This window comes from Symphalangus syndactylus, chromosome 21, assembly GCF_028878055.3.
Source record: "Symphalangus syndactylus isolate Jambi chromosome 21, NHGRI_mSymSyn1-v2.1_pri, whole genome shotgun sequence".
NCBI classification, from domain to species: Eukaryota; Metazoa; Chordata; class Mammalia; order Primates; family Hylobatidae; genus Symphalangus; species Symphalangus syndactylus.
This window is the reverse complement of record NC_072443.2, coordinates 82,146,038-82,173,638: the sequence shown is the minus strand read 5'-3', so window position 1 is coordinate 82,173,638 and position 27,601 is coordinate 82,146,038. Positions and strand designations below refer to the sequence as shown.

Here is a 27,601-nt window from a genome sequence, read left to right as displayed (position 1 = left end):
TAACTTTGAAATGGCAGTTCTGATGGAGAAAAGCCACTCCAGGATCAGATGATATTATCAGCATCTAAATGAGCCAGGCAGTACTGCAAGGAATTAACAGATGACATTATTATCTACATGACAAAATCAGAAGGCCTCAGGCAAACCCCATGGGTTCTAATAAAATCAGATTTGACAATATTTATTACGATTTTTTTGTTTCTGTCATTCATCTAATTGGAAAAGTGAAATAGAGGCAACAGATCAGACAAGGCGTTTTAGATAACAAAGAGTCTGGCCATATCGAATGACAGCTTTAAACAATACTGACAACTGCTCCCAAGCAGTCTTGGTCAATTGCATTATATTAGAAAAGAGGCTCCAACTTCAGTCCATAGCTAGGGTGGTCAGATCTATACAACAGGAAAAAAAATCAATAAACAAAGTAAATCTCAAACTAAGGTACAGAGCCACAATCTCTCAGCATAAGAAATCTGAACAACTCAACCCTAAAGAAGTACATGCCAAAGGTGTGACCTTCAAAACCCCAAAACAAAAGACTAACTTGTTTCAAATCCATTTTCAAAAGTTGTCTGCCCTTGAAACTCTTCAAAAGAGCATGTCTCAGGTCTTATAAGGCAGTTTCAAAAGGCAGGTCCCAATATTCTAAGTTTGGCTGGCACTGCTCATGTTCTTATGTAGACTGATTTGTGATCACACTTTATTATCTCATTTTAGAGAAGAGCCAAAGGGCAGCCTTAAAGCTCCTTAAACCAGTGTTTTCCAAACCATAGGTTATAAACTATCTTAGAACAGGAAAATATTGGAGTTTAGTAAGAGTAAGGAATGGGTAAGAACTGTCATGAAACACACTTTCCCAGAAAGGTGGATTGAATTAATGCCTGTTGGGCTTTTTTTTTTTTTAATGGACAGCTGGGAAGGACTATAATTATGGAAACTTCAATTTACAGTGTCCAACAATTGGAGAGTCACTGAATACTGTTTCTTTGAACAGACAGAAATTCTTTGCTTTTATACCTTAAATTCTTTGAGTACAGTAACTTTCTCCTTCTAGAGAAGAAGTGTACTTCTCCCTGGGAAGTACTTAGTGAATATAAAAGACAACCAGTTCATTGTTTTCATTATGTTTAATGTAAATACTATGGAAAACATCCATAATTGCTAGGCAACTCCTTTGTGAAATAAAAAAGTCTGCATGCTTCTAAACTCTGCTACATCTGTTCTGTGTAAAACATTTCTCCTGATAATACTGTGTTACTTTGTTCAGGCTCTTTGTAGCAGCTGTGTACCGCTAATGACTTCCCTTATGAGTTAGCTCCAGTACTTTCTTGGGTTTGAAGCATATAGTGTAGAAAAATTTGGCTTTTCAGCAACGTTGTATTAGGCTAATGGATGACGTTTATATCCACGGCCAAGGTAGGATAAGAGCGTTATTTCTGCTACTGCTATTTTTCCAAAGAAAGATAACTTTTAACATACTAGAGTTCACAAATAATTTGTCAAGACTGTATATATGAGATATGACCATTAGTTGGGCTATTATTAGGGTTATTTCAGCACTGAGTCTTTAGAATCAGTGCACCCTCACAATTATAAAATGAGGCTATAAGGCCTGTAAGCATATTGCAAATCATGGTAGAGATTATACTTCTTAGAAATTCCCTTTCTTCCTTTAAGACTTAGGTAAATTTTTTCACCTGTCTAAAGCCTTCCTCTGTTCTGTGCTCCCATCAGAGCTTTTTCAGGCCTCTTTTCTATTCATCATGTTTGACTATCTTTTTGAATATTTTTCTCACCCATAAACTGTGATGTATTCAAAAAGAGATACTGTTTTACATCCCAGGGACTAGGTCAAAATCTAGAATAAAGTAGATGATCGATGAAATAGTAAAGAATGAAATCTTTATACCTTTTTCACATTCTTCATAAACTTGTTACAAATATATCAATAATTATATCCGAAGTTGGGATTGAGGAGGTAATGGTGGCTGTGGCTAGGGAGTGAGTAAACACTTTATGCCTTTAAATGTATATTGTGTTCCTTTGTTTCTAAACTGTGTCTATAATCTTGCTGTTCTCTTCACTAGGAAGTCCAGCGCTGTACTGCTGATATGAACATCACTGCAGAACATTCCAATCATCCAGAAAACAAGCACAAAAACAGATACATCAACATTTTAGCATGTGAGTAATAAGCTTTAAACTATCTTCAACTGCGAGGAAATTAAATTTTCATGCTGGGTATAAGTTGAAAGCCAAGCAATCAGAAGCAGGATGCCAAGAAAGAATGATTCTTGCAAGCTAACCTCTCATGAGCCCATCTTCAGCAGTGTAGATGTTGGGACATTTTCTTCCCCCTTAGCCTTTCATTAGGCTGTCAGAGCTCAGAGAGCTTAATAAGATGACTGAAAGAAAATGTTTGGAGCTTCACTATTTTCACATGAAGTGATGTCATATCACATGTTGGGAGCCAAAATTTGAATGTCACTTGGTTATATTGACATTGTTTTTAACCTGTAAGGGCCAAATCTTTTAATACAAATGAAAATAATGGAATTGAATCAAGCAAGCTGAATTTCAAAGCACTTTCAAAGACTACATAATTGGCTTGTACCTTAAATGATGAGCCTCCAGGCCTTTTGGTCCATGTGGTTACTCCTATCTGTCACATTTCCATGGTCAGGAATATTCTGTAGGTTAGGGACTCAAACAAATGGACATTGTTCATACAGAGCCTCTTCATACAGAGCCTCAAGGAATACCCTAGGAGCACAAGCTACTTCTACAGCTAGAAGACCACATTTCACAGATACGTGGGGCTTGGCTCACTGGCATATAATATATGCTTTGATACTAAGGGTAGGGACATAGATATTTATAGTTAACATATACTATGGTAAGGACTACATTATATAGAATTGTATAATTAGTGCATTTAAATTGGACCACTTAAAATTTGAACACTATTGTATAATGTTTTCTTGAAGTTTTAGTGAAATATAATTCATATACCATATGAAATTTACCCATTTAAGGCCAGGCACAGTGGCTCACGCCTGTAATACTGGCACTTTCAGAGGCCGAGGCAGGTGGATCACTTGAGGCCAGGAGTGCAAGACCAGCCTGGCCAACATGGCGAAACCCTGTCTCTACAAAAAATACTAAACTTGGCCGGGCACAGTGACTCATGCCTGTAATCCCAGCACTTTGGGAGGCCGAGGTGGGTGGATCATGAGGTCAGGAGATCGAGACCATCCTGGCTAACACGGTGAAACCCTGTCTCTACTAAAAATACAAAAATTAGCTGGGCGTGGTGGCAGGCACCTGTAGTCCCAGCCACTCGAGAGGCTAAGGCAGGAGAATGGCATGAACCCAGGAGGCGGAGCTTGCAGTGAGCAGAGATCATGCCACTGTACTCCATCCTGGGTGACAGAGTGAGACTCCATCTGAAAAAAAAAAAAAATTCTAAAGTTAACGGGGTGTGGTGGCATGCGCCTGTAGTCCCAGCTACTGGAAAGGCACAAGAATCACTTGAACCCAGGAGGTGGAGGTTGCTGTGAGCCAAGATTGTGCCACTGCACTCAAGCCTGGGGAACAGAGAAAGATCTTGTCTCCAAAAAAAAAAAAAAAAAAAAAAAAAATTACCTAGGGTATACAACTCAGTGGGGTTTTAGTATATTCACAGAGTTGTACAATCATCACCACAATCTAATTTTAGAACAGTTTTTGCATCTCAGCAAGAAACCTGTTAGCAGGCACTCCCAATTCCTCCTTCTCTCCAGCACTTAGAAACCCTGTATCTACTTTCTGTCTCTGTGGTTTTGCATATTCTGGACATTCCATATAAATAGATTCATACTATATGTGACCTTTTGTGTCTGGCTTCTTGAATTTAGCACAATGATTTCAACACTCATCCATGTTGTACCATATATCAGTACTTCATTCCCTTTTATGGCTGAATAATACTCTAATGTGTGGATATACAGCATTTTGTCTACTCATTCATCATTTGATGGACATTTGTTTCTTTTCCACTTCTCAGCTAGTACGAATACCGCTATGAACATTCATGTACAAGTCTTTATGTAGACAGATATTTTCAGTTCTCTTTGGTGTATACCTAGGAGTAGAATTTGCTAGATTATATGGTAATTCTATGTTTAAAATTTTGAGGAACTATCAAACTCTTTTCCAAGGTGGCTATTCATTTTACCTTCCCACCAACAATATATAAAGGGTCCAATGTTTCCACATCCTCACCAACTCTATTTAAAAAAAAATAACAGCCTTGCTAACGAGTATGAAGTGGTATCCTATGATAGTTTTGATTTGCATCTCCCCAATTATTAGTGATGTTGAGCATCTTTTCATGCTTATTGGCCATTTGTATAACTTGTTTGGAGAAATGTCTAATCATATCCTTTACCATTTTTTAACTGGCTTACTTTTGTTTTTTGTTGAGTTGTAAGAGTTTTTATATAGTCTGGATACGGATCATTTATTGAATATACAGTTTGCAAATATTTTCTCATTCTGTGCATTGTCTTTTCACTTTCTTTTTTTATTATTATACTTTAGTGTACATGTGCACAATGTGCAAGTTTGTTACATATGTATCCATGTGCCATGTTGGTGTGCTGCACCCAGTAACTCATCATTTAGCATTAGGTATATCTCCTAATGCTCTACCTCCCCCCTCCCCCCACCCCACAACAGTCCTCAGAGTGTGATGTTCTCCTTCCTGTGTCCATGTGTTCTCATTGTTCAATTCCCACCTATGAGTGAGAACATGTGGTATTTGGTTTTTTGTCCTTGAGATAGTTTACTGAGAATGATGGTTTCCAGTTTCATCCATGTCTCTACAAAGGACATGAACTCATCATTTTTTATGGCTGCATAGTATTCCATGGTGTATATGTGCCACATTTTCTTAATCCAGTCTATCGTTGTTGGACATTTGGGTTGGTTCCAACTCTTTGCTATTGTGAACAGTGCCACAATAAACATACGTGTGCATGTGTCTTTATATCAGCATGATTTATAGTCCTTTGGGTATATACCCATTAATGGGATGGCTGGGTCAAATGGTATTTCTAGTTCTAGATCCCTGAGGAATCACCACACTGACTTCCACAATGGTTGAACTAGTTTACAGTCCCACCAATAGTGTAAAAGTGTTCCTATTTCTCCACATCCTCTCCAGCACCTGTTGTTTCCTGACTTTTTAATGATGGCCATTCTAACTGGTGTGAGATGGTATCTCATTCTGGTTTTGATTTGCATTTCTCTGATGGCCAGTGATGATGAGCATTTTTTCATGTGTTTTTTGGCTGCATAAATGTCTTCTTTTGAGAAGTGTCTGTTCATGTCCTTTGCCCACTTTTTGATGAGGTTGTTTGTTTTTTTCTTGTAAATTTGTTTGAGTTCATTGTAGATTCTGGATATTAGCCCTTTATCAGATGAGTAGGTTGCAAAAATTTTCTCCCATTCTGTAGGTTGCCTGTTCACTCTGATGGTAGTTTCTTTTGCTGAGCAGAAACTCTTTAATTAGATCCCATTTGTCAATTTTGGCTTTTGTTGCCATTGCTTTTGGTGTTTTAGACATGAAGTCCTTGCCCATGCCTATGTCCTGAATGGTATTGCCTAGGTTTTCTTCTAGGGTTTTTATGGTTTTAGGTCTAACATGTAAGTCTTTAATCCATCTTTAATTAATTTTTGTATAAGGTGTAAGGAAGGGATCCAGTTTCAGCTTTCTACATATGGCTAGCCACTTTTCCCAGCACCATTTATTAAATAGGGAATCCTTTTCCCATTGCTTGTTTTTGTCAGGTTTGTCAAAGATCAGATAGTTGTAGATATGTGGCATTATTTCTGAGGGCTCTGTTCTGATCCATTGATCTATGTCTCTGTTGTGGTACCAGTACCATGCTGTTTTGGTTACTGTAGCCTTGTAGTATAGTTTGAAGTCAGGTAGCGTGATGCCTCCAGCTTTGTTCTTTTGGCTTAGGGTTGACTTGGTGATGCGGGCTCTTTTTTGGTTCCATATGAACTTGAAAGTAGTTTTTTCCAATTCTGTGAAGAAAGTCATTGGTAGCTTGATGGGGATGGCATTGAATCTGTAAATTACCTTGGGCAGTATGGCCATTTTCACGATACTGATTCTTCCAACCCATGAGCATGGAATGTTCTTCCATTTGTTTGTATCCTCTTTGATTTCATTGAGCAGTGGTTTGTAGTTCTCCTTGAAGGTCCTTCACATCCCTTGTAAGTTGGATTCCTAGGTATTTTATTCTCTTTGAAGCAATTGTCAATGGGAGTTCACTCATGATTTGGCTGTTTGTCTGTGATTGGTATCCAAGAATGCTTGTGATTTTTGTACATTCTTTTTCTATCCTGAGACTTTGCTGAAGTTGCTAATCAGCTTAAGGAGATTTTGGGCTGAGACAATGGGGTTTTCTAGATATACAATCATATCATCTGCAAACAGGGACAATTTGACTTCCTCTTTTCCTAATTGAATACCCTTTATTTCCTTCTCCTGCCTGATTGCCCTGGCCAGAACTTCCAGCACTGTTGAATAGGAGTGGTGAGAGAGGGCATCCCTGTCTTGTGCCAGTTTTCAAAGGGAATGTTTCCAGTTTTTGTCCATTCAGTGTGATATTGGCTGTGGGTTTGTCATAGATAGCTCTTATGATTTTGAGATACGTCCCATCAATACCTAATTTATTGGGAGTTTTTAGCATGAAGGTTGTTGAATTTTGTCAAAGGCCTTTTCTGCATCTATTGAGATAATCATGTGGTTTTTGTCTTTGGTTCTGTTTATATGCTGGATTACATTTATTGATTTGCCTATGTTGAACCAGCCTTGCATCCCAGGGATGAAGCCCACTCGATCATGGTGGATAAGCTTTTTGATGTGCTGCTGGATTTGGTTTGCCAGTATTTTATTGAGGATTTTTGCATCAATGTTCATCAAGGATATTGGTCTGAAATTCTCTTTTTTGGTTGAGTCTCTTCCAGGCTTTGGTACCAGGATGATGCTGGCCTCATAAAATGTGTTAGGGAGGATTCCCTCTTTTTCTATTGATTGGAATAGTTTCAGAAGGAATGGTACCAGTTCCTCCTTGTACCTCTGGTAGAATTCGGCTGTGAATCCATCAGGTCCTGAACTCTTTTTGGTTGGTAAGCTATTGATTATTGCCACAATTTCAGAGCCTGTTATTGGTCTATTCAGAGATTCAACTTCTTCCTGGTTTAGTCTTGGGAGGGTGTATTTGTCGAGGAATTTATCTATTTCTTCTAGATTTTCTAGTTTATTTGCATAGAGGTGTTTGTAGTATTCTCTGATGGTAGATTATTTCCGTGGGATTAGTGGTGATATCCCTTTTATCATTTTTTATTGCGTCTATTTGATTCTTCTCTCTTCTTTATTAGTCTTGCTAGCGGTCTATCAATTTTGTTGATCTTTTCAAAAAACCAGCTCCTGGATTCATTAATTTTTTGAAGCGTTTTTTATGTCTCTATTTCCTTCAGTTCTCCTCTGATTTTAGTTATTTCTTGCCTTCTGCTAGCTTTTGAATGTGTTTGCTCTTGCTTTTCTAGTTCTTTTAATTGTGATGTTAGGGTGTCAATTTTGGATCTTTCCTGCTTTCTCTTGTGGGTACTTAGTGCTATAAATTTCCCTCTACACACTGCTTTGAATGTGTCCCAGAGATTCTGGTATGTTGTGTCTTTGTTGTCATTGGTTTCAAAGAACATCTTTATTTCTGCCTTCATTTCGTTATGTACCCAGTAGTCATTCAGGAGCAGGTTGTTCAGTTTCCATGTAGTTGAGCGGTTTTAAGTGAGTTTCTTAATCCTGAGTTCTAGTTTGATTGCACTGTGGTCTGAGAGACAGTTTGTTATAATTTGTGTTCTTTTACATTTGCTGAGGAGAGCTTTACTTCCAACTATGTGGTCAATTTTGGAATAGGTGTGGTGTGGTGCTGAAAAAAATGTATATTCTGTTGATTTGGGGTGGAGAGTTCTGTAGGTGTCTATTCAGTCCACTTTGTGCAGAGCTGAGTTAAATTCCTGGGTATCCTTGTTAACTTTCTGTCTCATTGATCTGTCTAATGTTGACAGTGGGGTGTTAAAATCTCCCATTATTATTGTATGGGAGTTTAACTCTCTTTGTAGGTCACTCAGGACTTGCTTTATGAATCTGGGTGCTCCTGTGTTGGGTGCATATATATTTAGGATAGTTAGCTCTTCTTCTTGAATTGATCCCTTTACCATTATGTAATGGCCTTCTTTGTCTCTTTTGATCTTTGTTGGTTTAAAGTCTATTTTATCAGGGACTAGGATTGCAACCCCTGCCTTTTTTTGTTTTCCATTTGCTTGGTAGATCTTCCTCCATCCCTTTATTTTGAGTCTATGTGTGTCTCTGCACGTGAGATGGGTTTCCTGAATACAGCACACTGATGGGTCTTGACTCTTTATCCAATTTGCCAGTCTGTGTCTTTTAATTGGAGCATTTAGCCCATTTACATTTAAAGTTAATATTGTTAGGTGTGAATTTGATCCTGTCCTTATGTTAGTTGGTTATTTTGCTCGTTAGTTGATGCAGTTTCTTCCTAGCCTCGATGGTCTTTACAATTTGGCATGTTTTTGCAGTGGCTGGTACCGGTTGTTCCTTTGCATGTTTAGTGCTTCCTTCAGGAGCTCTTTTAGAGCAGGCCTGGTGGCGACAAAATCACTCAGCATTTGCTTGTCTGTATTTTATTTCTCCTTCACTTATGAAGCTTAGTTTGGCTGGATATGAGATTCTGGGTTGAAAATTCTTTTCTTTAAGAATGTTGAATATCAGCCCCCACTCTCTTCTGGCTTGTAGAGTTTCTGCCGAGATATTAGCTGTTAGTCTGATGGGCTTCCCTTTGTGGGTAACCCGACCTTTCTCTCTGGCCGCCCTTAACATTTTTTCCTTCATTTCAACTTTGGTGAATCTGACAATTATGTGTCTTGGAGTTGCTCTTCTCGAGGAGTATCTTTGTGGCGTTCTTTGTATTTCCTGAATCTGAATGTTGGCCTGCCTTGCTAGATTGGGGAAGTTCTCCTGGATAATATCTTGCAGAGTGTTTTCCAACTTGGTTCCATTCTCCCCGTCACTTTCAGGTACACCAATCAGATGTAGGTTTGGTCTTTTCAGATAGTCCCATATTTCTTGGAGGATTTGTTCGTTTCTTTTTATTCTTTTTTCTCTAAACTTCCCTTCTCGCTTCATTTCATTCATTTCATCTTCCATCACTGATACCCTTTCTTCGAGTTGATCGCATTGGCTACCGAGGCTTCTGCAATCTTCACGTAGTTCTCGAAACTTGGCTTTCAGCTCCATCAGCTCCTTTAAGCCCTTCTCTGCATTGGTTATCTTGGTTATACATTCATCTATTTTTTTTTTCAAAGTTTTTTTTTTCATGCTTAATTCACTTTATTTTTCTTGTATAAAAACCCTATGTTGTAGCCACAGCTGGAGCCTGGGTCCACTGCACGGAGACCCTAGTGTGGGTCTTGACGAAGTGGTCAGTGAATTCCTGATAGGGAGACTTGGTAAATACAGTCTCCTTCCAGAGGTCAGGGGTCAGGTAGTTGTAGGTCTTAGAAAGGGCATCAAAGGTGGCCTTGGCGAAGTTGCCCAGGGTGGCAGTGCAGCCCCGGGCTGAGGTGTAGCAGTCATCGATACCAGCCATCATGAGCAGCTTCTTAGTCACAGGTGTGGAGACGATGCCAGTGCCCCTGGGTGCAGGGATGAGGCGCATCAGCACAGAGCCACAGTGGCCTGTCACCTTGCAAGGGATGGTGTGGGGCTTGCCGATCTTGTTCCCCCAGTAGCCTCTGCGCAAGGGGACAATGGAGAGCTTGGCCAGGATGATGGCCCCACAGATGGCGGTGGCCACCTCCTTGGAGCACTTAACACCCAGACCGACGTGGCCGTTGTAGTCCCCGATAGCCACAAACGCCTTGAACCTGGTGCGCTGGCCGGCACGGGTCTGCTTCTGCACTGGCATAATCTTCAAAACCTCATCCTTGAGAGAGGCCCCCAAGAAAAAGTCAATGATCTCTGATTCCTTAATGGGCAGGGAGAAGAGATAGATCTCCTCCAGGGACTTGATCTTCATGTCCTTGACCAAGCGGCCCAACTTGGTGACGGGCATCCACTCCTTGTCCTCGGCCTTGCCTCTGCGAGCTCCGCGGCCTCGGCCCCGGCCCCGTCCACGACCCTGGCCCCGGATGCCACTGCCGAAACCTCCGTGGAAGCCACGACGGTTCCCCAACCCAGGGCCTCCAGGCCCCCCCGCTGCACCGGCATCATCTGCCATTTGGTGTTTTCTCGGAAAAGAAGCTTTTTCAAAGTTTTTAACTTCTTTGCCATTGGTTTGAATTTCCTCCCGTAGCTCAGAGTAGTTTGTCTGAAGCCTTCTTCTCTCAGCTCGTCAAAGTCCTTCTCTGTCCAGCTTTGTTCCGTTGCTGGTGAGGAACTGCGTTCCTTTGGAGGAGGAGAGGTGCTCTGCTTTTTAGAGTTTCCAGTTTTTCTGCTCTGTTTTCTCCCCATCTTTGTAGGTTTTTCTACTTTTGGTCTTTGATGATGGTGATGTACAGATGGGTTTTTGGTGTGGGTGTCCTTTCTGTTTGTTAGTTTTCCTTCTAACAGACAGGACCCTCAGCTGCAGGTCTGTTGGAGTTTGCTAGAGGTCCACTTCAGACCCTGTTTTGCTGGGTGTCAGCAGCAGTGGCTGCAGAACAGCGGATTTTTGTGAGACTGCAAATTCTGCTGTCTGATTGTTCCTCTGGAAGTTTTGTCTCAGAGGAGTACCTGGCCAAGTGAGGTGTCAGTCTGTCCCTACTTGGGGGTGCCTCCCAGTTAGGCTGCTTGGGGGTCAGGGACCCACTTTAGGAGGCAGTCTGTCCGTTCTCAGATATCCAGCTGCGTGCTAGGAGAACCACTACTCTCTTCAAAGCTGTCAGAGGGGGACATTTAAGACTGTAGAGGTTTCTGCTGTCTTTTTGTCTGTGCCCTGCCCCCAGAGGTGGAGCCTACAGAGGCAGGCAGCCCTCCTTGAGCTGTGGTGGGCTCCACCCAGTTCGAGCTTCCTGGCTGCTTTGTTTACCTAAGCAAGCCTGGGCAATGGCTGGCGCCCCTCCCCCAGCCTCACTGTTGCCTTGCAGTTTGATCTCAGACTGCTGTGCTAGCAATCAGTGAGACTCTGTGGGCATAGGACCCTCCGAGCCAGGTGCAGGACACAATCTCCTGGTGTGCCGTTTTCCAAGCCTGTTGGAAAAGCGCAGTATTAGGGTGGGAGTGACCCAATTTTCCAGGTGCCGTCTGTTACCCCTTTCTTTGACTAGGAAAGGGAACTCCCTGACCCCTTGTGCTTCCTGAGTGAGGCAATGCCTTGCCCTGCTTTGGCTCGCGCACAGTGCGCTGCACCAACTGTCCCACACCCACTGTTTGGCACTCCCTAGTGAGATGAACCCAGTACCTCAGATGGAAATGCAGAAATCACCCATCTTCTGCGCCGCTCACGCTGGGAGCTGTAGACCAGAACTGTTCCTATTCGGCCATCTTGGCTCCACCCCCCTTTTCACTTTCTTAATGTGAGTTCTCTAAATTTGTTCCTCTTTTTCAAGATTGTTTTGGCTATTCTTTCAACAATTGTTCCTGAATTGTACTATTGTGCTGCTTTTGTTAAATTTATTCCTAAGTATTTTATTCCATTTGATGCTAATGTAAATGAAATTGTTTACTTAGTTTTATTTTTGGATTGCTCATTGCTAGTTTGTATAAATACAATTGTAGGTTGTACCCTACAACCTTGCTGAATCCATCTTTTCTAGTAGTTTTTTATTGATTCCTTGAATTTCTGTATACACGATGTCCTCTATAAATATAGTTTTATTTCTAAATGAAATGTTACAAAAACTCCAAGTTACTTTTGAATAGGATTGTTTGTTCTACTTTTCTGAGAAAATGAACTGGTTAAAAAAGCCAGGGGGAGAACAAGGAAGAAAGTCAAACCTCTCCCCAGTCTTTGGATTGACTTTGGCAGTATTTGTTGGCCAACTCAATCAAGGATCACCACTGCTGTGACTATGAGGATTTCTCTATCCAGACCTCCTTTCTAACCAGAGAAATCAGGCAAGGATATATACACATCTGTGCCTTATACATACATACATACATACATACACACACACACACACACACACACACACACCATTCTCTCCACCACAGCATCCTTTACTTCTAATGTCAAACATTACTTACTGCCTTGCTAAAAGTATTGCGGCAAAAAAAGGAGGAGAAAATCAAAGCAACTAATGTGTGATGTGCCCAAAGGTCATGGTGTTTTGCTAGAAAACCATCATCTCTGGTTAAATGTGAATTGCACTTTCACAACTTCATTTGTGATTTTACTTTCACAATTTCAAATTAGATGTAATTTTATTTTTAAACATTCAGGGAGTTAGGTTTTGGTGTTCTCTTGGCCACTCAGATTCTGGGCACATTGCCTGCCTTCATCTACCCTGTATATTAATGCCTTTACATAGCAAAGAATAGCATAAAAACAAGTAAAATCAGACTGTGAACGAGCCAGAAACATGACATATGAAAACCTTCTCTCAGATTCATCACAACTTTCAAGGTATATGTGGATGTTACCAAATCACCTCCGAAATTGATCTATTAATGTCTTATTTGTCAGTCTAAGAAATAATACGCAGTTAATGACTACTAAGGCATAACAGTTTGGATCCAGATGCCTTAGGAAAAATTTTTCCTTTGGGGCCCATTTATATCAAGTAACACCTGTTTCATGTCAACTGTAAACTGAAAGTTTGTCAGAACAACCAAAGCAGTTCACAGTTCCAAAAACATAGAGGGCTCTCAAAAATTGCTTGGTATATTCTGAGGTCAGTAATGCCTATGCTGATCCACTCATTGGACTTCTTTTTCTACTAGCCTTTTATGATAATGACTATAAACAGAAACATAAATTGGGTTTTGTCCATTCTGTTTCTACGTAGGGAAAATAAAATTATAACCTCAGCTTCCTTTTACTTATTTTGCTATCCTAAAAAAAGCAGGCTCACTCTGTTGGGCAACTAGATACACATGTCATGCATCACCTACCCCCAACTTTTGTTCATTAACTGAGGTTAAGTGGATCCTAAAATCTGAACATTAACTTCAGATTCCTATAATGAGATTACTGTTAACAAAAGCTCTGGTTTCCTCAGTTACTTAGGTTCTGTTAGGGTAGCAGGGAATCCAAGTGAATTAGCAATGGAATTGCCTGAAAATAGTAATAGATGTTTCGGACTTGACAGATCAGTCACCCTTTTATATTTGTATTAATGGGGAAGGAACAGGGGCATAGGGCATAATCAAAGCCCTTTGAACTTGGCTTTAAAATACAGAACAAGCAAATACCTTTGAACTGGCTTTAAAATATAGAGGACTACAATTTGTAATAGTTTTACATGAGTTTGCATCCTGAGAGCAGGAGATGTAGGAGTGGCTCTGTATTTTGGGATGGGTTTGAATGCTCTATTTAGTTGTTCTGCCAAAAGTTTTCTCAGACTACCTTGGGAGATGTCATGTTACCTGATTGCCTTGTGTTGTGCTTTAGAATGGTGCTAGTTTCTGAATTACACATTTTATTTCTCTTTTTTTTTTCTGATCTTCTATAGATGATCACAGTAGGGTGAAGTTAAGACCTTTACCAGGAAAAGACTCTAAGCACAGCGACTACATTAATGCAAACTATGTTGATGTAAGTCAGAACTGTTATTATAAATCTGTTTCTGGAAATTGAAGACTGCAGCAGAAACTGTTTAATGTATTTTAATACTGTACAGAGCTTTCACTAAAAACAAATCCCATTCAATATGGAAGGCATTTGAATTATTTACTGGTCTTCTGTGATAACTGCTTTCATCTCACCTTGTGCTGTGTCATTTTGAAGGGTTACAACAAAGCAAAAGCCTATATTGCCACCCAAGGACCTTTGAAGTCTACATTTGAAGATTTCTGGAGGATGATTTGGGAACAAAACACTGGAATCATTGTGATGATTACGAACCTTGTGGAAAAAGGAAGAGTAAGAGCCTTTTGACTCACTATCTTAATAATGCACCTTCATTCAAAAAATACTTGTGGAGTACCTGCTTTAGGGTAGGAACTTGACAAGGTATAAAGAGTTACAGAAATGAAAAGTGTTGTCTCTGCTCTATCTTGCTTATGATTCAGAGGGGAAGAGAGCTAAGGCATTATAAGAGTAAATGTGATGATAGAGATGAACAGGGTATTAGTGGAATGCTGCAGAATGAATCAATGTATCCTCTGTACAGATTTTTTAAAGGAGTTAATACTTGAGATGAGACTTGAACAATGATTACAAGGAATTACACAGCCTAAAAAGAGAAGGAAAGGGTGTTCTAAGTACAGGGGACAGACAGAACAGTAAACAGGGAAGTTGAAAGAAGCATGGTGTAGACAAGGAACTACTAATAGTTAAGATTGGGGAAGCAAAAATTGCCTAAACAGTTTAACCATCATGAAGAGGACCTTTTAAAAAAATGATTGATGCTGTAGAATTTATTGGATTATGAGTTTACATTAGATGATGCTAATTTAGGCTAGAATAAAAGCTGCACTTCAAGGAATCACCACACTGGGTTGATAGGTGCAGCAAACCACTATGGCACATGATTACCTATGTAACAAACCTGCAAACCTTGCACATGTACCCCAAAACGAAAACTAAAAATTAAAAATTAAAAACAAACAAAAATAAAAATAAATAAAAGAAGCTATGCCTCAGGTTCCCTGCTCAAAATCACCACTGCTTCATGTTGTGGAGTCACTGTTTTACTTTTGGTGATCCAAGTTACAACAAGAAGAGTCTCACAGTTAGAAGAGAACCTTCCATGAATCCAACCCAGCCTTCCAAATGATACTTAAGCTCCCTTTATAACAAACCCTACCCACATTTCTTACAGGTCAGACATAGAGGTTTCTTTCTTAGTCCCTTTTAAAAATTCATTATAATATAAAAATAAAAATGCACTATATATTGAAAGGTGATCATAAATACTAGGCCCATTTCTCACATGGTCTTACACAAACTTATCCCAAGCCATCAGCCTTGTCAGAGATCACACTTGCCTTTAAGCAGTTAAACTCATGTATTCCTTTTTCAGTCAACTAAATGGCAATCTCACCTGTGTTTTAACATTGTCGTTTGAAATTACATTATCAACAGAATTGTGGCATAGATTGCAGTTATACTTTACAACTTTTTTCTTTCTGCAGCGAAAATGTGATCAGTATTGGCCAACAGAGAACAGTGAGGAATATGGAAACATTATTGTCACGCTGAAGAGCACAAAAGTACATGCCTGCTACACTGTTCGTCGTTTTTCAGTCAGAAATACAAAAGTGAAAAAGGTATGGAAGGAATTGGGTAGGCTGCCAGGGCATCTCCTTTTTATACTTCTTTGAAAATTACTGTACAACCAAGGCCAAATCTCACAACCAACTTGGTTTTTAAAAAGTGTTTTTAAAACATTTTTTCATAACTCTTCTGACTGACATCAGTGTATGGTGTGAAAGGTATTGGCAAAGCATATAATAGAATTTAACTGGCCTGACTGAACTCTTTAATCTCTACATGAACAGTCTTCATTTTTTAAAAAATCATCCTCTTAGGTTTTAGTAATACTCAGCAAATATGGCAGCATCTGTTTGATTTAGCTTTTTTATTCCAATTTTCTGACAGATATAAAGCATTGTTTCCCAAAGTATGTTCCAAGGAATACTTGTCCTGTAAGATTCTTATAAACATCAGATTCTACTGTTCAAGAATGGGAAATGAATGCTACATAATATATATCCCCCCACCATTTTAGAAATTTACAGTGAACATAAGTGACCAGAGCACTGGTGTTAACAATAATACCCTTCTCTATAGAACTACTAATACCCTGAGAATCACATTTTTGTGGAAATACTGTTTTCAGGTTATCTCAGTTTCTTTTTCAAAATCCACTGTCACAACAAATATCCTAGATCAATCATCACAGCAGTACACAGTCCCCCACCTTAATTGTGGAAGGTATGTTTCAAGACCCCCCAGTGGATGCCTGAAACCTCAGGTAGTACTGAAGCCTATTTATACAATGTCTTTTCCTATACATACATATCTATGATAAAATTTAATTTATAAATTAGGCACAGCAAGAGATTAACAATAATACTGAAATAGAACAATAATAATATTCTATAATAAAAGTTATATGAATATATATTGTTTCTCTTAAAATACTGTAATATTTTTGGACTGTGGTTGACCTCGGGAATGTGAAACTGCAGATAAGGAGGAAATACTGTATTAAGAACTGTAAATAGATGCTCATTAAAAATGTAGTTATTCCACAGAACTTAGGTATGGCAGTTGTTTGCAGCAATGGGATAATTTTTTTTTTTTTCTTGGTGTCTTGGACATTTTGGAAAATGTAATAAAACTGTAGCCTCCTTGCCCCATTTATATTCACACTTACTCACATTTTTATTTAAAATTTCAGTGGCTCCAAAGCCTATCTGTGATCCCAGGTTAACTGTCCTTTCTATGTATGTTTATTTCCCAAAATGGCAGAAATAACATGAATATCAGTAGCATAGCAATACATCTGTATTCTCTACTATGAAATAGAGCTGCTGGCTGGCTCAAGATGATCAATACCCAGCAAAAAACTTACAAAGCCCAACTGATGGGAATATTTCAGGTATTTAAACAGGGCCCACTTACTCTTGTTTTAGAAACAGCTTAAGTCAGAAGTCAAATAGGAACTTTAGGTGTTTTACATACTAACAGGAAAAAGTAGAAAAATGAGAGTTAACAGAAGAATTAAATTAAAGCCATCATGGGCCTTTGTACAATAGCACAGGACCAGACACACTTCCAGCTTCAGTGTTGATTAATTACCCTGAGTCATCCAAAAAAAATTTAGAAATTAGGTATTGATAATAAGAAATCATATCATAGCAAGTAATCTATTTGGAGAATATTTCATCTAAAGTAGTTAAAATGTAAAAAGTTCAGACACTTAAACGAAAACTACTCTGAAAAAGTCATTTATGAAAGTGACAGATAAATGAGACATTGCCTCTGACTCTAAAGACAGAAGTATTTGACATTTAAAATCTTCGCATCACTTCCTGGATAGTTTACAGCAGCAACCAGCACTCTGGCTCCTAAAGGTCCAGCCTGGACAGTGGAGAAGGAATGGGAATCACAGCCCACAGAGACATGAAAGCAAAGTACTAAGATCTGGACTTGGGGCAGAAAGTCAGGAAATGGAGGCCTTGCAGGAAAAGTACAAGTGCTTTGGATAGTTCCAAATCCAAAAAAACTGATACTAAACGTTCATTCTTGGTACAATCTTAAACAGTCTTCTAAGTGATAGTGACACTTCATATCCAGCTTGGTAATGTCTCCAATTTAATGGCAAGAAAGTTGGCTGCAAGGGGGAATAACCTAGCCTGGGAACAGTGATTAGGGTGAATGTGATCAGTGGTCATATGTCCTGACACCCTTACATTATTTTTTTCCAGAATGTCCACCCCTCACCTTAAAGACATCTTTTTTCACTTTTCTCATAGGGTCAGAAGGGAAATCCCAAGGGCCGTCAGAATGAAAGGGTAGTGATCCAGTATCACTACACACAGTGGCCTGACATGGGAGTTCCCGAGTATGCCCTTCCAGTACTGACTTTCGTGAGGAGATCCTCAGCAGCTCGGATGCCAGAAATGGGCCCTGTGTTGGTGCACTGCAGGTAGGGTCTGGGATTCAACATGTGAAATAGATGGGGCAGGGGACTTAGGCCTCAGTGACCTTGGACCACAATGACTGCTACTGCTTTCACTTAGAAGCTGAATCTTCCACTGGAAACTGGGATGGATAAGACCTATGATAGTTTTAAAGAGGCTCTGTTCCTGTAATATTAAGAAATCATCTGCTGCTTCTGTGATTTTTAAAAAACTAGATCCATCTCTAGTTTTTATAAAATCTTCTTATTAATAATATCAGCCAGGTGTGGAGGCCAACACCTGTAATCCCATAATCCCAGCACTTTGGGAGGCTGAGGTGGGAGGATCGCTTGAGCCCAGGAGTTTGAGACCAGCCTGGGCAACAAAGTGAGACCCCATTTCTACAAAAATTAAAAATAAAAAAATTAGCCAGAATGGTGGCACATGCCTGTGGTCCCAGCTACATGGGAGGCTGAGACAGAAGGATCCCTTGAGCCCAGTAGGTCAAGGCTGCAGTGAGCTGTGTTCACATAATTGCACTGCAGCCTGGGTGATAGAGCAAGATCCTGACTCAAAAAAAACAAAAATTACAAAATCCTCATTGTTTATAGGAAAATTGTAGCCTGATCCTAATAAATAAAAATATGACGTTAAACACAAGAACTTTCCACACTAGAATAGAGATTGTTTTTGTAAATGGCTTTTCTGAAAGGTTCTTCTAAATAACAATATCTATAGTATATATGAAAAGATTTCATTTTTAAATTTTTAGTTTATATGTTCCATATAAAATACCTTTTCAAAAGCACTGGGAAATCCTTGTATAAAGCTTGTTTTCTGTCAGCCACAGTAAATGACTTCAGTTGGTTGTTTAAAAATGCTTTTATTCTGTTTCATTTGAAAATGCATTCTTGCCTCCTTTTTGTTTGTTTTAAACTTTGGTACTCAAATACATGTTGCTTGTTCTGTGATTTATGTTGCAATGCTAAGGGAATAACATATGTCATCTAAGGTTATCTAAGTGGGGTTTAGGTTGGGAGTGGTGGCTCACACCTGTAATTCCAGCAGTTTGGGAGGCCAAAGTGGGCGGATCAGCTGAGGTTAGGAGTTTGATACCAGTCTGGCCAACATGGTGAAACCTCCACTAAAGATAAAAAATTAGTCGGGTGTAGTGGTACACATCTGTAATCCCAGCTACTCGGGAGGCTGAGGCTCGAGAATTGCTTGAACTGGGAGGCGGAGGTTGCAGTGAACCGAGATTGCGCCACTGCACTCCAGCCTGGGCAACAGAGTGAAACTCCATCTCAGAAAAATAATAAATGGGGTTTAGATTGTAATTTTTCAAATCCAAACTTAACAGTATGATAAAACAAAAGTGCCAGTTGAGTGTCTTCATTTCTTACAGTGCTGGTGTGGGCAGAACAGGCACCTATATTGTAATAGACAGCATGCTGCAACAGATAAAAGACAAAAGCACAGTTAACGTCCTGGGATTCCTGAAGCATATCAGGACACAGCGTAACTACCTCGTCCAGACTGAGGTAAGGAATAGCTGCCGGCGTCCTCAGGAGATTCTGGCAAATGCTGTAACTGAAATTTGTTAAATGACAGTGAAGAGACAGATTCATTCTTTTAGGGCTTGCAGTAATTTACAGGTTTGTATTAGAAGATACTCTGACCATGATCCTATTCTACAGATCACAGTTTTCCATTTCTGTATGGATCTTAACATTTGGATTCCTAAATAACTACACAAGTACTTAGGAAAGAGATACAGTTGTTTCAAGAGCTGTGTTAGATGGTAGAGGGAGTTAAACATGTTGTCTGGCCTGAGAAATACATAGGAGAGGATGGTTCTAAAACCCTTCATTGAACACGATTTTTTGTTTGCTTATTGAGTTGAAGCAATAAGCACAGTATAGAATACCGTGATCCAGGCACAGTATAGAATACGGAGCTAAACTTGACACATCTCTACCGTAAAATAAGTTAGGATTGATAAAGTGAGTGTTGGAGCAAATCACCTAGCTGTAAGTGCTTGAAGGAAATCACTGGGAGGTCCCTGTTAGCGGCAGAATTAAACTAAGGTACACTTCATGAATGAGTGGCTAACCCTTAACACTCCCTCCGTGACTACCATGTATTGTACCTCTTAGGAGCAGTACATTTTCATCCATGATGCCTTGTTGGAAGCCATTCTTGGAAAGGAGACTGAAGTATCTTCAAATCAGCTGCACAGCTATGTTAACAGCATCCTTATACCAGGAGTAGGAGGAAAGACACGACTGGAAAAGCAATTCAAGGTAGTGCTTTGAAAAAGTTTCTTTGGCATAAAGCAAGAAAATATTTTAAATGCCTTGTGTTTGGGGGTTATGTCTTCTTTGCATTAATGTATACACTGAAATGGATTACTATTTGTACTCTTTGTACTCCTTAAATGTGATGAAAAAGAAAATACGGTTTTGACCTATGTATGAATTGTTGGTATTCAAGTAGATATACAGTGTTGTATTTTCTTCTGAGCAATTTATGACTTTATCTGAACATAAACATCAGCCCCTGGCCATAATGACATAGTACTTCAAAGTCACTCGTTTAGTCCAAAAAATATCCTGTCTATTTTTTCTGAACTAATCTATCTTACCTTAATTATTAAGAATGATGACTTGTAGACATATTGTCCTGAAAATATGCCTATTTCAAAAACTATTTCAGAAGATAATTTAGAAATTTAAAAAGAATTAACTAAACAATACTAGAAAAAAGTTAACTTTTCCTAAATGGTTGTTCTTTTTCTTTGATAGGGACATGAAGAAGCTTAAAAGCGGTTAAGGTTTATATGGAATTGACTGAACTGAAGGTGAAAAAGAGAGATTATAAGGACTATTAAAATAATTAAGGCTCAGTCATCTGATAATAAATCAAAATTGCTTCTAACTTTCAAACATTGCCTGTATCTCCAGTTACCAAGTGCTTTCCTATTTATCTTTGTCTTTCAAATTCTGTTTTGCACATTGTTCTGTATGTAAATAGTTTCTCCCTTTGTATCAAGATTGAAAGAATGAGATGAATCTACAGTTTTAGTTTTCATGGTAAAACTTTCCATAGACTCAAACTTTCATTTGAATCTCAGCTGAAGAAATGAGACTGCCAAGCAAATTACACCAAGTGATATGAAATGAAAAATAGTGTAATTTCACTGAGTTCAATCATAAAAGTAATTTAAAATTTTTAGCTCCCCATTAACATTCTAACTACTATAAAAGCATGAGGTAATTAGTAATGAGGACACAGTGTATCATTTTAAATGTTTAACATGAGTTCTTACAAAATATTAAGTACCAACATTTCTTAAATTCTGCCGTTTTCATTTCTTCAATTTTTTTTTATACATTCTTTAAAACTTCATTTAAGAAATGCGACCAAGTAGTTGGTTCTTTTACAGGCACTAACCATTTTAGAGCTCAAGATGAAGAAAAAAACAAGAATCAAACTTGAAAATGAAAATTATATCCAGGGACCATGAGTTTTACTAAAGCATCTGGAGAAGAACACTGATCTCATATACTCCATTAAGATGGATGCCAGCACCCCAAAAATAGGATTGACAAAATGGTTCAACGAAGCTACATAAACAGGAATAATAACCAAACTACTAGGCTGGTTACTTATAACAGCCTCAGAACAATGTTAGTTCAGTTCAACAGAAATGTACTGAGAACTAGTTAAGTACTCCTTTATCTTCAAGAAACTTGATTAGCTCGTAATAAATAGCATTAAGCAATCTTTTTTAATATAGACTCACTTAGGTCTTTTATGCCAGTGAGGAATCACAGAAAAAAATTCACAGCAGCAGTGACATCACATAACAGAAGAATCCACATAGTTCTAGAAATATCTTTTGCACACAGTACCTGTTTAGGGGCCTGATAGTAGAAATAAGAAAGATACAATCAAGGTCACTGAGAGAAGTACCACTAGGAAAGCACAGGAGTGTTCTCTGGGGCTGGGCATGGTAGATTACACCTGTAATCCCAGAGCAGCCTGGGCAACACAGGAAGACCCCAATTCTATAAACAATTTTAAAAATTAGCTGGTTGTGCTGATGCACTTGTGGTCCTAGCTACTCAGGAGGCTGAGGTGGAAGGATCACAGTTAACAGTGAGCTACAATCATGCCACTGCACTCCAGCCTGGGCAAGAGAGCAAGACCCTGTGTCTTAAAAGGTTCTTTGTGGCACAGAAATGGTCTTGTTTATCAGTAATCTGATTGGGATTTTTGCCGAAGCATCAAGCATATGCTATCAATTATATCTTTGAATGAAGACTAAAATGTTTTTTCTTTTTCAGCTGGTCACACAATGTAATGCAAAATATGTGGAATGTTTTAGTGCTCAGAAAGAATGTAACAAAGAAAAGAACAGAAACTCTTCAGTTGTGCCATGTAAGACTTTAAAATCAGTTTGCTAGTGATCTTTTATACTGGATTGTATGTTATGTACAGAGGCAGCCACTACTCTGATGCTATTGATAGCACCCTTCAAGTGTGCTGTACGTGGCCGTATGGTAGGTTTTGAAAATGTCCTTTTAGTAACCTCATTAATATATGACTTTATACCAGCCTCTTACCTGGTACTACGAAAAGGGAAAATGTTATGCTTATTCAACTAAGGTAGTTTAATGAAACTGGGAGAGGTGGTTGTCAGTGTCAGCAAGTTGCTCCATGTATCTGACGTAGAATACAGCTTCATTTCACCTTGGAATGCAAGAATTGGGTTACTTCTACCACATTATAACATAAAAAAAAATAAAGCTGTTATTGCTGTGGCATTAACATTCCTTTAAAACTTAGAATCCTGGATTAATCTGTACAACTAGAACTACATTATTCAGTTACTGTGGCTATTGAGATCAAGGCACTGTTGATTGGTGGTGACCTTTGTATAAATAACTAAGGACATAGCAGAGGACGCTGTCTGTGTGCTGTAGGCGTAGACATGGGTGATCACTGGGGAGATTTATCTCTAATGAAAAAGGCCACTCTTTTCTAAGACCATCATGGGCAGAAAGACATGGAGAAACGGGTTGGTAAAAGGGCAAAGTATGTGTTGGTATAATTGTAGGAATAACAAACTAGAGTCAAAAGTTATCTAAAATCCTGTTGTGTCCATATAAAGTATTCTGTTATTGATCTGCTGTAAAAACCTCTCCCACAGTAAAACTGTATTCCTACAATGCCTGTGTCCTTCTGGGTATGTGCAGCAAAATTTCATTTTACATTCTGCCTCAGCTGATAACACTTTAGCTTGTTTAAAAATATAGATAAGTCTTAGAAAGGGAAGCCAGGAGGATATGTTATTCATCAAGCAAATCTCAGAAAGAGCTGTTGGTTCTGTGTGTATAATAAGGCAAATGTGGTGTTTTTGTTTTTTCCATATGATAGCTGAGCGTGCTCGAGTGGGTCTTGCACCATTGCCTGGAATGAAAGGAACAGATTACATTAATGCTTCTTATATCATGGTGAGAGTCAACAGTTAATTATAAATAAAGTCAACTAAACTGAAAGGTGTTAAAGAGCAGATACCACCTGTGTGACTGATGTCATTTTTGAAATAATTTCTCAATGTGTAATATGAAAAGTATAGAGTATCTTGAAACTTTTAACAAAAGATACCTAATCAGTGGTGGTACAAAAATGCTTAAATTAAGCAGAATGCTTCTTAAGGAATTAATTTTATTGTTAATTTCACACATCTAGTCTTTGAATAAATGTTGAAATTTCCGTTAAGTGAAAACAGGAGGGATAACTAGAAGTGAACTGCACATGGAGAGAAAATTGTCTACACAGTGCTAGCAGAAGTACATCTAAAAATTAGCCAAATGTACTGAATGCCTTTCTCAATTATTTTAGTGTAGTCAAAACAATGCTATCTTATTTCATGAATATATTTTACTACCACAAAGTTAGAATAAAACACTCATATTCACTGATTTTTTTTGTCTTCCCAACTGAAGGGCTATTATAGGAGCAATGAATTTATTATAACTCAGCATCCTCTGCCACATACTACGAAAGATTTCTGGCGAATGATTTGGGATCATAACGCACAGATCATTGTCATGCTGCCAGACAACCAGAGCTTGGTAAGTAAAGCACATCTGCTATATATTAATGAGCCCATGAGGCTACAAGCATAAATTACTTTGATACTTTGCCATAGGGCTATAGTATCCATATATGCTAGGGAGGGAATTTAAAATTTTAAAATTCTCATCTTGAAGTCTATGGAGATTCCTTTCATAGTCTCACAGTACTGTCCCTATCAGTTCCATTACTTGAGTCTCTGATGCTATTGATAGCACCCTTCAATTGTACTGTCGGTGGCGGTGTGGTAGAAGGTTTTGAAAATGTTTTTAGTAACCTCTTTAATATATGACTACACCAACCTCTTACCTGCTGTATGTCACTTTTGAAAAGTAAATAATTGTAGCTTACAAGTACTGAGTACGTAACTGTGTTTACATGCATTAACGTGTTTAATCCTCAACAATTTTAAGACATACATACTATTATTATCTCACGTAATAGCTGAGAAAACTGAAGGAACAAACTTGCCCAAGAGCACACACAAGTAACTGGAGCCAGGATTTCAACCTGAGTCATCTGTCTCCAGAGACCATGCTTTATATATAATCATTTTACTGTATGTCCTACCCCAAAATATTGTGTCAAAAGTACTAATAATGAATTTTTTTTCCCATTCCATAGGCAAGTCAGATCTACTGCAGGGCTAGGCTATTTTGTTCCCACTTAAAGGTCTTTAGGACTAAGCTGCTACTACTTTCCCCTCCCTTAGTCCTTCTCTATTTCAGTCTCTAAACTATACAGAAGCGTGAGCAAGTTTATAAAACAGACTTAAATGTTTCTGCTTAGATCTTGTCGATACACTTAAGTTTCAGAATTAGCTGGGTCTATAAAAGTTACTATGTGGACATGTGAACCCATAAGGTAAAAACAAAAAACAATGAGGATCTGCCTTTATGATAGTCAGATTAATGAGTTTTTTAATCAAGGAAGAACAGCATGTGACTGAACCCCCAATCTTGGTGACATGCATTTGACTGTGTGCCCAGTCAGTAGGAACTTCTTCACTTTGTCGCATTTTGCTCCAGCTTCAGGATACCAAGACTGCTTCTGTATGATGGAATGGCAACAAAGTTGAGAATCTTAAAACTAAAAGCTGGAGTGTAAATTTTCAAATTAGCTGGCAATAGGGTCTACTCTGTTTGGCATGTGGAAATTGGAGGCACTTAGGGTTGTTAAAACGTTCATTTGTTGGATGAATCAGTATTTTGTTATTGTCACTTAACAGAGGGCAATCACCATAAAGCATCTATCCAGCAGCTCATTTGTATGGGAAGGCTGGAGGGAGACTGGACCAAATAAGTGGATACATGTTCTGCAGACACTGAGGATATAGGAACATGGCATCTCAGTGTCTCTCTGAGGCCTCGGAAGGCTAGATTAGAATCATATATAACTGACCTCTCAGTTCTGAGATGGAGAGTTTCATCATTGCACAGTTTTTCCTAAAGATTGATATCTCTGAGTTCTTTTTGTTTGTTGTATTATTACTGCCATACCTTTACCAAGTCATAATTCTGTAAGGAGCCCAAAAGTCACTGCTTGCTAACTCACAAAGTACTGATATAGATGCCCAGATATCTTTGACCTATAAATATACTTGTAAGCAAAACAGTCATGAGACCAGTGTGCCTGCTAAATTAAGAAGTAGCATTTATTTTTCTTAGGCTTTCAAGATGAACCATTTTTCTACGTTTCTTCTACCATAACTCAAATCCCTTTGGTAGCCTTTAAGCTAGTTAATTTACTATTCATGTTATCATCATAGTATTTCTTTAAGGTAAGTAGTTTTTATTCTCACTTTTCAGATATGGAAATTAAGGTTCAGATTAATTTACCCAGGATCACATCATAAATTAATTAATTTACCCAGGATCACATCATAAATCCTATGCTTAATCTGTGCATATTTGTTACATTTAGATGCCCTGTTCATTACCTTATGTCTTTAATATCTGTGTCCTTGGACAAAACCCACGACAGTTACAGACTTCTTTTGTATAGACTAAACCCAGTTGCTAATCTGTTTCCCCTTATGCTGAGCTTTAAAAATAAAAATGTACTTGGCAATAAGCTATATTGAAACTTGAAAGGGTGATAAGTCTCATTGGACGTTGGCTCATTTCTAATGCAACAATGTAAGATTAAACAAAGCCTTTGTTTTGAACATTATTCAGAATTATTTCTGACTTCAATGATAGTAGCTAGGCATCCTCAGGAAAATGCCCATAGAAACCTATATACTACAGGAAAACTACAGTTTGCCACTGGAGCTGATTAGGATACGTGGTGTACATCATAATCATATTTCTCACAGTCTCCAACCTATGCAACAATTAACTTTCTCTTAGGCATCCATAGTTTTTAGGGATAGAATTCAAGTACCAAGCCTGCATATCTATTTTTAATCTTAAAATGGATGAACATTTAAAGCTTGCCTGATTCAAGGCTGAAAGACTTTCTATGTTATCCCCTCTTGAAATATAACATTGACAGATTTCTTTTAAAACTGCCTTGTACATACAGCCAACCTACTTACACACAATCTTCCAGAAAAGTTCTATCCCTAACCATTTATTAGCAGTGTGACTTTAGATAATTTATGGACCCCCCTCCCCAAGGCCTTGTGTCCTCATCTGTAAAGACAGGTGATAAAAAATCTCCTCAGGGTTAATATACAAAATTGGTACAGAACTCATACAACTCAATAGTAGAATCATGAAATACCTGATTTAAAAATGGGCAAAAGACCTGAATAGACATTTCTCCAAGGAAGACATAAAGATGGCCAAAAGGTATATGAAAAGATGCTCAATCTCATTAATTTTCAGGGAAATGCAAGTCAAAATACCCCACACCCATTAGGATAGCTATTAAAAACAATCAAAAGATAGCAAATGCTGGTGAGGGTAACAAAGAAAAGAAAACTCTCACACACTGTTGGTGGGAATGTAGACTGGTAGAGCCATGATGGAAAACTGTCTGGAGGTTTCTAAATAAATTAAAAATAGAACTACCATAAGACCCAGCAGTCCTTCTTGTGGGCATATACCCAAAGGAAGTGAAATCAACACCTCGTAAAGGTATTTGCACTCCCCTGTTCATTGCAGCATTATTAGCAATCTCCAAGATATGGAAACAACCTAAGTTTCCATCAACAGATAAATGGATAAAGAAATTGTGGGGTAGGGAGGAAATGGGAAGATGTAAAATAAATCAAGAGGATACAAAACAACAGATGAGGAAGAACAAGTTTAGAGATCTCATATCCAACATGAGGACTACAGGTAATAAAATTGCACTGTATTTGGGAATCATGCCAATATTGAGTACATTTTAGCTGTTCCTGCCACAAAAACGAAAGTGAGATGATGGGTATGTTAATTGGCTCCTAACTATAGTAACCCTTTTACTATCTGTATGTATCCAACGTCATACTAAAAATATACAAGAAGACTTACAATGTTTATGAAAGTCCTTTGCAAAATGCAGTTCAACTACAGAATTATTAACGTAATCCATAGGAAATAATTAGCATGTCTTGATTGCTTAAGCAATTGTGAAATAACAAAATTAACTGACCTAGATCCTGCTTCCTTTTTTACT

The 27,601-nt window shown here is 38.5% G+C and overlaps 2 protein-coding genes and 1 long non-coding RNA gene across 6 annotated transcripts in view; 1 reads left to right on the top strand and 2 right to left on the bottom strand.

Moving 5' to 3' along the window:
* The window catches only part of LOC129471177 (uncharacterized), a 77,346-nt gene that overhangs the window by 5,361 nt on the left and 44,384 nt on the right, over window positions 1-27,601 (bottom strand). The window lies entirely within an intron of this gene.
* Window positions 1-27,601, top strand: part of PTPRG (protein tyrosine phosphatase receptor type G) — a 751,407-nt gene that overhangs the window by 706,920 nt on the left and 16,886 nt on the right. For 2 of the 3 annotated variants that reach the window (XM_063630796.1, XM_063630795.1), the window contains 8 exons: window positions 2,088-2,184; window positions 13,732-13,814; window positions 14,007-14,141; window positions 15,356-15,490; window positions 17,705-17,877; window positions 19,257-19,392; window positions 20,008-20,154; window positions 20,656-22,191. In XM_063630796.1, the coding sequence (XP_063486866.1) occupies window positions 2,088-2,184; window positions 13,732-13,814; window positions 14,007-14,141; window positions 15,356-15,490; window positions 17,705-17,877; window positions 19,257-19,392; window positions 20,008-20,154; window positions 20,656-20,673 (924 nt within the window). In that variant the 3' untranslated portion in view covers window positions 20,674-22,191. The other variant, XM_055259569.2, reaches the window with a different exon arrangement.
* On the bottom strand, window positions 9,455-10,358 carry LOC129471175 (small ribosomal subunit protein uS5-like). Its single transcript, XM_055259570.2, has one exon. It carries the CDS (start codon window positions 10,356-10,358, stop codon window positions 9,492-9,494), a length of 867 nt encoding a protein of 288 aa, XP_055115545.1. The 3' UTR covers window positions 9,455-9,491.

Bases quoted from the DNA above. Each gene is read 5' to 3' on its own strand.
- LOC129471175 (XM_055259570.2), bottom strand. From the start codon at position 10,358: ATGGCAGATGATGCCGGTGCAGCGGGGGGGCCTGGAGGCCCTGGGTTG.